Source organism: Coptis chinensis, chromosome 1 (genome assembly GCF_015680905.1).
Source record: "Coptis chinensis isolate HL-2020 chromosome 1, ASM1568090v1, whole genome shotgun sequence".
Classification (NCBI taxonomy): domain Eukaryota; kingdom Viridiplantae; phylum Streptophyta; class Magnoliopsida; order Ranunculales; family Ranunculaceae; genus Coptis; species Coptis chinensis.
This window is the reverse complement of record NC_141456.1, coordinates 81995326-82009201: the sequence shown is the minus strand read 5'-3', so window position 1 is coordinate 82009201 and position 13876 is coordinate 81995326. Positions and strand designations below refer to the sequence as shown.

Genomic DNA, 13876 nt, shown 5'->3' with positions numbered 1-13876 from the left:
TTCAAACATCTGGAAATCAAGTGCTTCCAATGCCGAAAACATCTAAATATAGCAGGGATATATCCGGATAACGGCCCGGTCTGAAAACTAAAGTAGTTTTGTTAGTTTTTCAATTAAATACTAATACAATTTCAACTATATTAGTACATAAAAAGTTTGAGGCTTGGTGGATTAGTGATGTAGTTCTACACATAAAATATGGATTTGACTCCTGCTATACTCAATTTCAATATTTAACTATTTCCATGTAATCTTATCGGATCTAGGCCAGCCCGAATCCGATCATGTCCAACGAGACCTAGGCCGGGCTCGGAGCTTCTAAAATGTGAATGTTGATTTTGGGCCGGGACCAAGACATAGGTGAGTCTATTGGGTTTACGGTTTACGAAAAACCCGTCAGTAGAATAATGGGTGGTGCCACTCCGAGTGAAGTCTCGAAAGCCGAAATTATCGGAGATGGCGTCGTGTGTCTCTCTGGTTCGTCCACCAACTCCAGTCCCTCATTTCCAAAATTACCCTCTTCTCCTCCGAAAATCTTCCTCTTTTGTAATAATGCATCATCATCCAATAAGTCTCATTTCCACCTCCCACTATCCTAGTAGTAGTAGTAATTTCACATCATCATTTTCCAATTTGCTTCATAATATTTCGGTGTCCACAATTCTATTCCTCGTCCTTGCTGGCGGCGCACGTGCATGCACAGTCACTCCCCGGGACAGCTTATTAAAACAAAACTTGGATGGAGATTATTATTATTATTCAGGTAGCTATCTTGATGAGTTTAAATAAGGGGGAGTAGTGATGTTGAGCTTCAGTTGTGGATTGAATATATATATTTTCAGAAAACGAGACGGGGAATTCCGATATTGAGTTAAATGCTGCATTGGAAACTTGGAAGTCTAAGACATTTGCCTTGACTGTCCCTTTAAGAATTGTTGCTCTACGAGCCTCTGTCCCTCCTTCTTGGATTAAGGTTTATTGTTTCTTGTAATTCTTCCTTTAAATATTCTATGTTCTATCAACACACATCGTTTTATCATGGCATGTAGGACTTTGTGGATTCACAAGGGAGGAGATTGAAGCTACATTTTGAGTTACGTGGGACTCTTCTTAACATTTTCTCTGATATGTCTTCATCCATTACCAAAGGCAACCTTGAGCCTAAATCTGCTATGGCAGCTGATATTGTCACTGTTGGCAACTCATGGTTGAGTTCCAGCATTAAACAAGGGATAATTGAACCCATACGAGATGTCGAGCTACAAGATTGGTTCAAAGGTTTAAGTGAAAAGTGGAAGGTAGAATTCCAAATCCATGCCTCTTAGTTTGCTCATGTCAACCTGTTTAGTTATTAAGGGCTGTTCCTAGTGGTAACGTCTTTTTTTAGGAACTGTGGTTCTATATCTTGTTGACTTCAACCATAACAATGACACCAAAGCAATAAAGAATTCCATCAAATTATAGATGCCTTAGTCGTAAGCCCTGCTTATCCAAAAAGGAGTAGCAAGCTTTCTAATTAAACAATATTGAGATTCTTCTTTCAATATCATAGCTACATTAACTACAGTTTCTGTTGAGGTTACACACCTCTCCTTTGAATCTGAGTCAAAGAGACAATTTGCAAACTTTCACTGTGTTTGGATTAAAACCTATATTATATTGCCTTATTTGTTTTTTCCGTCCATTACTGGTCAAAAAGCTTCATAGAAATTAATCATTTTCTATTTAATGTACGTCTGAAGGATATCTAAGATAAAAATTGGAAGGGGTGATGTTTTTTGAGATTGTTGTATCTATTTATTGCTTGGGAAATGGATGCATAGGATCTCTGTGTGGATAGTCCCCCCCCACCAAAAAAACAAAATCTCTTATTGTTGAAAAGTATGGAGACGTTAAATCTTATTGTACTGTCTTTTTCTTACCAAGCAAAAAAATATATAGGAGACATTCACTTAAATTGAGGAATTGAGCAACATGAGAACCCGCACTCTTCATGTGTGGAACACATGTACTTGCAAATCGCAATCAATGAAAGAGCTTCAATTCAGTGGCTTTTTAACTTGTGATGTAGTGCACACCTGTTATTTTTTGTTTTTTGTTCTTCTCTTACTATCAATAAACTATAGGCTTTGATGAAAATCAGGTACATTTACGCAGGAATGCTAATGGAGAGTTGGATCCTGGTGGTGAAGTATGGGCTGCTCCATATCGATGGGGAAGTATGGTGATAGCCTACAAGAAAAACAAATTCCGCAAGCATAATATGGAAGCCATAGAGGTAGTTTAACTATAAAAATATGGAGTGTTCTTTGCATCTTCTGTCAAAACTCGTAACAAGATGACAATTAAATGTTTTTGGATGGCACAGACTCATGTTCTCCTCATGACATTAGATTACCTCCTTTTTTTTAATTATCGGCAGGGGTTTTAGTTTTTGAAAAGGAAATGGTATTGGAAAACAACATGATTACTTACGACTAGCATAAAAGCGTGTGTTTGGAACGGCTGTGTATTAGCACAATAATTAGAAAACAATTATTTTGCTACTTTTAGAAGTTAGAGTTAGATATTAGTATCAAGAATGGTAGATTAAGTATAAAGTGCTTAAGAAATCCATTTAGCTATAGGTTAAAAGTTTTGAACATATTGGAGTGTTTTTTCTGGAAAAGCAGTCCTGTGAAAGATGTCTATGAGAAATAGAGGTAAAGAATACTTTAGATTAAAAAATTTGAAATACATACCAAAATGTCTAGCTATTCAGAAATTAATAAGGTAACAAATACCCAAACTTTTATAAAACTCAAATTGGAAATTTCTTAATTTAGTAAAATTTTTGTTCAAGTGGGTCTTAGACTCTTAGTCGTAGATCAAGATGCTACTCCCGCACATGTAGTGGGTGTTAGGAGAAGCTTTATGAAGAACGTCGCAAGTGGCAGGCTTAGCTTGGAAGCATTATCTCTTGAGATGATTTATTTGGAAGACATGGAGTTGGTGGAAGCTAACATAAGTGAGGAAGAGGTCAAAAGAAGCAAATTCATATCTCATTGGAGACATAGCTCAGGGAATGATTGGTTTTTTTTTTTTTTTTTTGATTGGCTGATTGGTTTTCTTTACAAGGTGTTGGACATCTCTTAAGAATGTCGTAATGAGGGTTGTTAATATATTCCAGGGGAAATTCATACCATTGTCACGTTTGAGCTCTATACAGGTATGTACAAATGAGTGTTGTTAATATATTCCAGGGGGAATAATGTGTGGGTTGGTGAATCATAGTGGGGAAGCAGGGGGTTGTACTAAAGATACTAAAAAACTTAAGATTTTACTGTTACTGCAATCCCTAAAATTTGGCATATATTGCTAAGTTCTCGAATTACCCAAGATGGTATTGCATTGCTTGCAACACATTTCGGTGTATAGCAAAATAAAGACATTTTGTCTACATAATGCAGTATTTCTTCTAAAAGCTTCTAATCAATGTGATTTTGGTTAATTTTCTATGGTTAGGATCTGGATTGAGTTTTCTTTTCAACTTGAGATGTTTGTACCCAACTTTTTTTATTCTTTACTGTTGTTATTATTTTGGTTACTATGGTGATGCAATCAAATTTCACTATACATCATAGTAATAATATAAATGTTAGTTTCTCACTGATTCGGTGCTTAAACTATCTTAAGGTGTGTGTGGAGGTGTGTTCAACGCATCCATGAATTTGGCAAACACATGCTTAAGATTAAGGTGTTATGAATTGTGATGTGAATTTTGAGAACAAGTGGATTTACTAATTTGGGGAGAGAGAGGAGCTTTGTGTTTGGGAAAAGCTTAGAGGTGAAGAGGTGATTCTTAACTTTCCTTACAAGAAGATATAGTGGAACTCAATTCCATTTAGGTTTGCTTTTTCCTGTTGGCTAGCTTTCTTGAAGATAACTGAAACATAAATTTCGAAGAAAAGAGGTATGGAGCTCCATAATAAATATTCATTATGCAAAGAGGAAGAGGAGAGTGTGGATCATATTCATCTCAAACGTGCCTTCTCAAAGCGGTTTGTTCGTATTTCAACAAACCTTGGAGGTTACCAACTATCATCAAGGAGGCGCTTAGAAGAAATGTAAATAATGCTTTCTAGCAAAGCCACTAGGATAACGTAGCACCTCCCTAGGGCTACTGTATGGATCTTGTTGAAAGAGAGATGCTAGAGTTTTTTTAGCATACTTTCATGGTTTTGGAAGGAATTAAAGAGGAACCATATGATTGGGCTTGTGTAAATCTTTGTTTTAAAGCTATGCCACACAGACACACCATATTTTAACAATAATCTGTGTTAGATACATATCTACCTGGACACTTATTGTTCGTGATATACCTCAGTTTTTTAATATATAGCCGCCCACTTCGTATCCGTGTCGGATACGAACACACACATTCTTGTCAACTTAACTTAGCTTTAAGGGGGTGACATATCTATATTTTATTTATAATCGGTACATTCTAGTTTTGTAAAATGGCTTTGTAATTGGGTAAGGAATTTTTGGTGGCCTGTAGAATCTTGCTATGAGAACCAGTCCTTATAAACTCTAGTGAAATTTTGAAATCTCAAAGTATAAATTGTACTTGTTAAAATTAAATAAAACGTGGATAGAGTATATTTGATATTATAAGTGGTGAAATTGGATAATTGCTTTTAATAGAAACATGGAGTCACTGTGAAAGTGTAATTGTTTTGAAGTTTTATGTCTTTTCCTTCTTAAGCTCTCATGTTTGAAAACCCACATGTATACTTAAAAGGTGTGAATCTGGCAATTGTTGTTGAGAGAATACTTTTGTAGCCTGTCAACTAGCTATTAGGCAGTCAGAATCCTAGTCATGGTAGAGTAATATACTAGTGTTTTATTTAGTTAAAAGGTGTTTGTTGATATAATTTGGAAATAAGCAAGAAAATTTCATATAGATGGTTAGCAAGTACCTAATTTTCCAAACCCCAGCCCACCAAATACAAAGAAATTACATGTAAGCCAGGGTTTCATTTATGATGAGCTTTCTTGATTATTTCGAAATGTATAGAGACTTAAAAGTCTCTTGGGGATTTTGTGGTATTACTTTATGGAAGGTGGTTAATAGTGGATGAGAGCATTTCAATTAGGGCAGGGAACGGGTCGGGTTTGGGTAAGATATGCCAATATCTGAATCTGAATTTTTTCACAGTATCTGAACCCGAATCCGAACCCCAAACCCAATCGGGTAATACTAAAAATGTGAAAAATTACCCAAAACATGTATCTGAATCCGAACCCAAACCCGAATTATCAGTATCTGAACTGAATTTAAATACAGTTAGAGAAATGTATTCGAACATCGAACCCGACATATTCAGGTTCGGGTCGGGTTGGGTTCAATTCCCTGCCCTAATTTCAATAAAGGATCAGTTCTTCAATACAGCGGGGGAACAGCTATCTTATTTTCCGTTGTTGTGTGTGTTGGGTGTTTGGGGGGGGGGTGTTGTGACAGCATAAAACAAGAAGTGTAATGCTGCAGATTATAAAATGAGAGGTCAAAATGGTGTGGTGTAACAAGTAGGTATGATACCTTAATGAACGGAAACTGTAGGCCAACTCCAGGTGACCATCTATCAAGAAAGGGAAGGGTTTGGAGAGGATTATGGGAGGACTTGAATTTGGTTATGATTAAGGCGTTCTTAGTTAAGTCCTTGTATGGGGTGCTATGCTTGAGCCTCAGCCGTCAGAGCCTGAGCCTGACCCACCTCAGCTTGAGCCAGTCATTGAGCCTTCTACTGAGCATGAGTTGGAGCCAGTAGATTCTGACTCAGAATCTGAACCGGATGTGGGCCTCATGCTACTTTTCTCTAAGGCCATAGTCCAAGCACTACCGGCACCGAGTCTTTTGCCCGATGATCCATCAGATCCAGTCGTGGACATGGTACACCAGGGCCAAGAGTTTGACCCCTCCGAATTAATAGAGCCCATCAGTGGGCCAAGTCAAAATTGGACCATGCATCAGATTACCGAGGAGTAAGCCAGCGGGTCAAGTACGCCGCTGGTCTCAAAGGAAAAAAAAAGTCCCCCCTTCTTTTAAGATGGGCCATTGACTTCCTTCATTTACTGGTAGCTCTACAAGGCAGGTAGCCACCCCCCCCCCCCTAGTAGCTAGTTAGTTAGATATAAGACAAGAGTAAGATGGAAGATCCCAATGGGTTCTGCGTCTCAGCTTCTGTTGTTCGTTCTTGTCATTAGGGAGGCATGTAGCTCCTTAAGTAACTGTAAGTTCTTGAAGGACGGTAGCTAACTAATAAAGTGGGGTCTACGCAGATCGGAGGAAGGAATCCAAGCTATCCTGCTCTTAGGAATGCCCATGGAATTCCTTAACAGCCTGCTCCCACCGATGGGGAAACAGTGGTATACCGGTCCTTTCCCACAGCCAAGGTCCCTTACGGATACCAAGCCAAATCTCTATATAAAGAAGGGTGACCCCCAGAGACTCTCTCCTATGGTTGGTTTCTCTGAGCTGATACTGGCCATATGTTAGCTTGCCTTCCTTACTCACTCGTCTGTAAGTGGGATAAGGCCTAAGAGCTTCGTTCCTTGGTCTTAGGACTAGCAGTTAATTCCTTAACCAGGCTTGGAGCAATATAAGGTATCTTTCCGCTTGGAGCTCTATAAGGTAACTTCCCCTGCCCTACATTCAAGCCAAGGAACGGGCTCCAGGGGAACAAGAGAAAAAATTATTATCTTATAAAGGGTGTAGGTCAGGTTAAGAGCCATTCCTTGTGTAGGAGCACAAAGGGCAGAATCTCTGCATGATCTGATCTTTCTTGAGGACTAGTAACTGGTCCTATGGCTAGAACTCCCCATGAGCTCCCTCAATTCCTGTTGAGATTGAGAAAGGGTCCATAGGCTTCTATCTCAAGAACATAGGCTTCTCTCTCAAGAAAGCGGGTCTTAGTGGGTAGTATAGTGCCGTTCAAGCGTACTCCCTGCGGGTAATGTCTAATACCCCTTATTAGCATGAGGAACTGGGCTCCCAATTCTTCATCCTCCTTTTTGAGCAGACCAGGCAAGGGATCCCGCTTAGTGGGTTCAAGTTCAGTAACAGAACCTCCTAGCCTGCCTTTTTTTAATAGATATCTAGGGTTGTCGGCACCCTTCCTCAACTTAGAGTAAAAAGAAGGGACAGCTATGGCTAGCCCTTAAAACCCAATACCCTACTTTTAGAGACAGACCCAAACACCCAACCTCGGGAAAAAGCTCCAAAAGAAGTTGTTGAAGTTGGCCTTACGAGGGCTGATCCTAGCTTTGACTGCTCTTTTACCCTAGCTCTAGAGAAAGAGGTTTTTATTCCTCAACTGGATAGGGAGAGGGAAGAAGAAGCTGCAAAGCTCTGCTGGTGAATAGCAGATGATGCTCAATTAGGTATGCCAATCCGGCAGCTTGAAGGCGCGTGTCTGATGTTTCGGTAGGATGTTGCTATGTCCGCTTTCAGCCTGTAAATCGAAGGCTGTTCTTCCCATAAGGGGGATGACATTATAGGGTTCAAATTAAAGAATCTTATAGGTGGAACTAGACATCAAATAAATATTCGTGCATCTCCTAATTGGCGTTTTCTCATCTGACTTTGCTTTGAATCTCCCATTGGCACTTCACATGAGAACTACTAGAAAAGGGGAAACCCCAATCGCCAATCGCATTGACAAAACAATGCCTGGTTGAAATCAAGGATTAGAATCCGTTTGCAACTTGGTTTTTCAGTTCAGATAATAAAACTTTCAAAGGAGATTCTAGACTTGCAATCAATCCCTTTTCTTATTAGGCTGAAACCGAAAGCAAAAGACCTCTTGGTGTGGGGGCACCAGATCTCAACTTGAAACACAAGGAATTCTTAAACCAGACTCGGGGCTAACATCTGCAGTCTCTGATTAAACAGAGCTAGCGTCTGATCTAAGATCTCCCAATTGGGACAATCACGAAAGCCAACACCCACTTATTGAGCGGGAAGATCAGGCAGGGGAGAAAGCTTATTGGGTTCTCCAGAGCCGATAAACTTTAGGCGGGGCTCCCTGTGGAATGATGAAAGCATGGTTGTTCCCGTATCATCGAATTCATTGCTGTGGGTCTTTTTTCTCTTGGTCTTCTCTTTCACCGTCTTTCACAATAGCTGATTCGTCTATACTTTTATGCCTAGCAACAAACGCAAAAGATGCTAGTGGATGAGATCATTGCTAATTTTCCACACAAAACGGTAAATTTTCTTCAATTCCGTTTTGAGTTGCTTTTTTCACTTGGATCACATATCTTAGGTGCATTCAAATTATTGATTAGCTATAAGAGAAGGGTTGGAGATCACCAAGGCTTGTCTCTTTTTAGCGTAGTGGGGGAGGATGCGGATCATTTATATTATACTAAGTCTGTTTACGAATTGTGTGTGGGAATGAGTCATCTCATCTTCTAACCAACTTTTGGACTCATACGGATAACTTTAAGGTTTCCCTAGGTGGGGACACCATTCTTGAGGCTCTTTCCCTAAGGATAAGTGGATTGTAAAACACCTTCCTAAAGCAAACTAAGAGTATTAAAAAACATGGTGAAAGAGTTACCCAAGATCTTGGTGGAAATCAAGGAAGCATCGTATGATTTGTCAAGAAGAGGTTACTCTTAGAGACTTGAGATGTTAAGATTTTGTGTGCAGTTTTAATGTTACTTTTTTGTAATATTAGGTAGTGTATTGATGTAAATAGGAGTCTATTAAAACTGAATCTTAGAAGCTACTCTTGTATGGTTGTCATATTGTTAGAGATGAAATTCACCTTTTTATCATTAAAGGAAAATTTTCAAATTTGTAATGTGTGATATATTGTAAGAGGATTCCCTATTAAAAGAAAGAGATATCTCCTCTAGCCAAACATCCTCCCAAAACCTAAAGCTTTTACCATCAATGGAGAGGTTTGGAGGAGCTGGGTCTATAAGTGTGTTTCGTCTGCGTCTTTGTGGTGATTGAGAGATATGAGCGCAAATTGGCTTATTGGAGAGACCTCTCGAAAGGGGGTAGAGTTGTCCTCATTAAAATTTCTGTCTAGTCTACTTGTTTATTTCATGTCACTCTTTTGAGCACCAATGAGTCTTACTAAGCGGTTGGACAAGATTTCAAGAGATTTTTTTATGGAGCGATTCCGAGGAGGTACATCACTACCATCTTGTTAGTTGGAATAGGGTGTGTACTTCTAAGGATCAGAGTTTTATGAATCGTGCTCTTTGAGTAAGTGGTTGTGGAGGTTCGGAACCAAGAGTGAGAGACTATGGAAGAGAATTATTGTCTCCAGGCATGGTTTGAGTCCTTTTGGGTGGGAGAGCCGTGATGCGGCGATCCCTTATGGATGTGGAGTGTGCAAAAGGGATTATGAAAGAAGTGGAGGACTATAGGAAGAATATTTCCTATAAAGTCAACAAAGGGGATATGGTCAGATTTTGGGAGGATGTTTGGAAATGGGGATAGATCTTTATGTAGGGATTTTGGGAATTTCTATGCCAATATCAGACAGGAAGAATCAACCGGTCAGGGATTTTATTGTTATGGTAGATGCCTCATGGATGATCTTAGACAAACTTTTAATGACTGGGAGATTGATGATTTGGCCACCTTGATGGCGAAATTAGAGTCTCCGTCTAATATCACTCTCAAAGATGATCAACAAGTTTGGGCCCATGATGCCAAATGTATATTTTCTATTAGATCTTGGTATTCAGCTCTCCTTCTTGCCTCGCCTAGCCAACCTCGCCAACCTCCTATCTTATCATCTCTTGTTTATCCTTGGAGTTTCATTTGGAGGACTAAAATTCTGTCTAGGGTTTCTTTCTTCCCTTGGTGTTTGGTTTTGGATAGGATCTTAATCATTGACAATTTTCGGAAAAGGAAAATGATTATTGTTAATTTCTGCCATTTTTGCTATGATTCAGGTCGAATTCCCCGAAGTCATATTTCATTCCACCAAATAAGTATTGTTACAATCTTACAAATTAACTAGTACTTAGCAAGATACTAAGACTAGGTACATTGATTCCTCAGCTCGTACAAACAATTTGCTTGTTTACATAATAATGTTCTCCTACCTGCACAGAAAATCTTGAAACCGAAATTCCTTTAGCAATGAGGCTCCCCCCGACCATTCATACACCACTGTCTTAATTCCTTCAAGATCTTGTGTGTAGTATTTTTCTTGTTTCCAAAAGTCCTCCAGTTACGTTAATTCCATAGCACCCCCACACTATCGCCTTTAATAAGTGATCTGCTATCCACTTAGCTCTAGGAGAAACAAGCTCCTTTATTTATGTCTCCGCCTAGGGCCTCCCTGATATTTTCCAGCAGCATCCAAGGTTTCTTGAATGATGTATCTACACCATACAAACAATTAGATAAGGCAATTACCACACTGACCCAGTTGGAAGGAAGGGGCAATTACTCTTTTACTGAAAGCTTAAATGTAAAAACCACTCAAAGTTTTGGTGGTCATATATGTCTTGTTTTTCTTTCTGTGAAGTTAGTGAAAGAACTATGAAAGAAAAAGCAAGATGAACTGTCAATAGTTTGTTTTAGTCAACCCCGGCACAAAGGATAAGATGCGCCACATAAAAATTTAAACCATGCTCATAATAAACCTAGTACAACATAATTCAAGGGAATTCCATGATATGCATTTCTGAAGATGTGACCTTTTGGCATTCCATATGCTTCAGAATGTTTTCCTGCTCTACTGAGGACTTGCAAGTGGTTGCCATTTCGAGCAATCTCTTGTTTCCTTGTTGTTGATCAAGTTTTGCCAAAAATGAGTTGGTGTGCCCGTAATGATCTCAAACACCAAAACATCTTTCCCCAGTATGGAGCCACCGTCCTCATATTTGATAGCAGCCTTCTAGAGTCCTAGGCCTTACTATTTCTAGATCAACGCTTGCATTGAAGTTATTATATCTTTGCAAAATAGTGGTTGATTCTTTCCATATACATTATGCGTACCCTATGATCATGTGTTATGTTACATTACATTTGTCCTTTAAAGTTATAACTCTTGATTGCAGGATTGGAGCGATCTATGGAGGCCTGAGCTTGCGGGAAAGATTTCAATGGTTGATTCTCCTAGAGAGGTTATTGGTGCAGTTTTGAAGTATATGGGGGCATCATACAACACAATGAATGTTGACTCGCAGGTTACAGGTGGAATGGATGCTGTCATGCAGAATTTCATGTTGCTTCAAAAGCAGGTAGTGAAAAGAACTCCCGTGTACCATTTCTCCATCTACATAGTGTAACCCTAGTTGCACAGTTGCGAGAGTTATTGGTGAATGAAGCTTTGATTAATATAATGAATTAAAAGTAGCCAGACGAAGATAATGGAAGGCTGTTGTTAAAACTGTGCAATTTGTGGACATGGTTCATCTACAAGCAGATCGTAATTGGGATTAATTCAGGGTTATAACATTTCTAATTCCTACAAAATTACCTAGTTTTTCTCAAGAAAATACTTTTCTCGTGGAAAAGGTTTGCATGAAAAAATTTCAGATAGTGTCTCACTGTTTGATTGCATGTGAGAAATTTGAAATTCTTGGGGTTGGTAATATTAAGTTTTCTCATAGGAAAATGCTTCATTTGTTGCTATATATGGTTTTATGTTTGGAAAAAAAAATATTAACAAGGGAAAATTTCCTAGTGGAGAGGGCCGGAGGGGTAGGAACATGTACGCCTACAGTTAACCAATCAAAAATGAGAAAATAGTATTCTCCACAGGAAGATAATGAATCAAACTGGCCCTTGATTAAAATATTCCACTCAATGTTCTGCAGTTGAAATTAATTAATTGTAGTCGAACTGGCTTTTTTGTACAGGTCCGACTATTTGACAGTGTCCAGTACCTAAAAGCATTTGGTGTTGGAGATGTTTGGGTTGCTGTTGGATGGAGCAGTGATGTCATTCCTGCTGCTAAGCGCATGTCAGATGTTGCAGTAGTCGTTCCGAAGTCTGGAGCAAGTTTGTGGGCGGACCTTTGGGTATGGCTGATTCTTAAATGCTATCACGTTATAAGAATTCATTTAAAAAACTTGCAGGTATTCTACTTTGATAATTATCTGTGTGGAAATTTAACGTCACCTGGAATGTAATAGTAGAGGATACTCATTGTTCCAGATTCGGGACGAGACCAATCATTAAACTAGATCCATCTAGGAAATAATAGATCAACTTGAGAAAAATGCCCAGGAAAATGTTATTAAAATTGAAGGTAATTGCAATCTGGTCTGGACATAGTTTTCATCTTTTATTAGGCGAGTGCTAATTCTTTGTTCCCCATGCCTGATTGTCCACAGTACGTGTAGTATCTATTTTGATTTTCTTTGCTCAACTTGGCCAGTAATTTGCTTGAACATACTATTGCAGTTGGTGTTTCAATATTTCCAGTGCCCAATTGAAAGAAAACCATTAATCTCCTCCTGACCACAAAATGCTTCATGATCAATTTTTGTTCCTCTACTCCAACTATGAAGAAGTTTGCTTTTACAGGCTGTTCCGGCTTCTCATAGATTTCATACAAACCGTATTGGGGGACGAGTCAGGGGTCCATCTCCACTAATTCACCAATGGATGGAATTCTGTTTGTTAGCCGCAAGAGCGTTGCCTTTTAGGCAGGAAGTTGTCGCAGGGGCATCTCCCATTGCCCTAGAAGACCAATTTGAAGTGTCAGAAGAATCGACCAAGGGCAGGCCACAATTGGAAACAAACCTGGTTGCTGGTATACCCCCACCAGAAATCTTAGCCAAGTGCGAGTTTCTGGAGCCATTACCAGAGTCTGCATTGGAGGGTTATCAATGGTTGATTGCTGGTATGGCAAGACCACGTCATGGTTTGCTTTACAGTATGCAAAACTTTATCTCATCAATGTTTTATGATTTTGGGTTGAGGATATTTTCAAGGTAACCTAAAGGGATTCATTTGAAGGTCTGAGAATCTGTGAATTCTGAGCTAAACCACTTCAAATGAAGATGGAGTATTCAGAAAGACTGCTAAGGTTTGGAGAGTTCTTGTGGAAACAGTTTATAAGGTTCTTGTACTTCTGTGCGACCTTATTGCTATTTTGATTTAGTTGGGCTTCCCACTGTTATGATTAACGACTAAGAGCTGATGATTTAAACAATTAAATGAGGTTTCAGTAATTAATTTTACTAGCAAAATGCACGTTCTCTGCATATGGAGTATATGAAAATACTGCCTAACTCTCAACTCTGCACTAAAACATGAAATCTTTGTGGAGTTTGTCTAAACTCAAACAAACAAATATCAGAGTACACGGTATGATAGTCCATGGAATTCCCACTAAGATGGAGATGGAAGATGGAGATGGACGGTATCAATAGGTACATTATTTCGAGGCTAGAGTATCATGCCTTCAAACAGCAAGAGCCAACATAATTGAATCCATAATTTGAATACCAAATCTTGGAAAGTGTTTCAAATTTCCATATTCTCCAATTGTTTTATCTAAAATATATTGAATCAATAGGGAATTTTTATATTTTACCCAAATCTAGCTAGCGCTGAATCTTATATTCAAGTTAAACTTATATTGAACAAAATATATACAACAAAATTGTGGACATTCCACACATTTGACATTTCTTGATAATTTGGCCAACGCAAATTCAATTGGTATCACTTAATAGAAAGTTGTGCAAACGGAGTGAACCATTGTCCTACATTGAAGACTCACTTGATCGTGCATGCATATATCCAAAACCAGTTTAAGACAATTTTCTTATTAAAGAAGTAAAGATTCAATAATAATGAGAAAAAAAAAATACAAAAAAATCCAATTGGAGCTCACAATGATAG

The 13876-nt window shown here is 38.7% G+C and overlaps 1 protein-coding gene across 4 annotated transcripts; it reads left to right on the top strand.

The window, feature by feature from the left end:
• The first annotated feature begins 375 nt into the window (after positions 1 to 375).
• Positions 376 to 13218, top strand: LOC147525455 (putrescine-binding periplasmic protein-like protein). 4 transcript variants are annotated; one of them, XM_086607309.1, is made up of 7 exons: positions 376 to 763; positions 843 to 973; positions 1050 to 1298; positions 2144 to 2278; positions 11077 to 11259; positions 11881 to 12042; positions 12538 to 13218. In XM_086607309.1, the coding sequence occupies exons 1-7, from the start codon at positions 457 to 459 to the stop codon at positions 12568 to 12570; spliced, it is 1200 nt and encodes a 399-aa protein (XP_086463435.1). In that variant the 5' UTR covers positions 376 to 456; the 3' UTR covers positions 12571 to 13218. The 4 variants fall into 4 exon arrangements, with proteins under 4 accessions (XP_086463435.1, XP_086463428.1, XP_086463421.1 ...); XM_086607302.1 differs by having other exon boundaries at positions 12428 to 13218; XM_086607295.1 differs by having other exon boundaries at positions 378 to 763; positions 12551 to 13218.
• The last annotated feature ends 658 nt before the right edge of the window (positions 13219 to 13876 follow it).

What these genes read in the sequence shown, in the direction of transcription:
- LOC147525455 (XM_086607295.1), top strand. Translation starts at nt 457, where the DNA reads ATGGCGTCGTGTGTCTCTCTGGTTCGTCCACCAACTCCAGTCCCTCAT. An exon ending in AGATTATTATTATTATTCAG is followed by an intron (nt 764 to 842) that starts GTAGCTATCTTG and finishes ATATATTTTCAG; the next exon opens with AAAACGAGACGGGGAATTCC. An exon ending in GTTTAAGTGAAAAGTGGAAG is followed by an intron (nt 1,299 to 2,143) that starts GTAGAATTCCAA and finishes GATGAAAATCAG; the next exon opens with GTACATTTACGCAGGAATGC.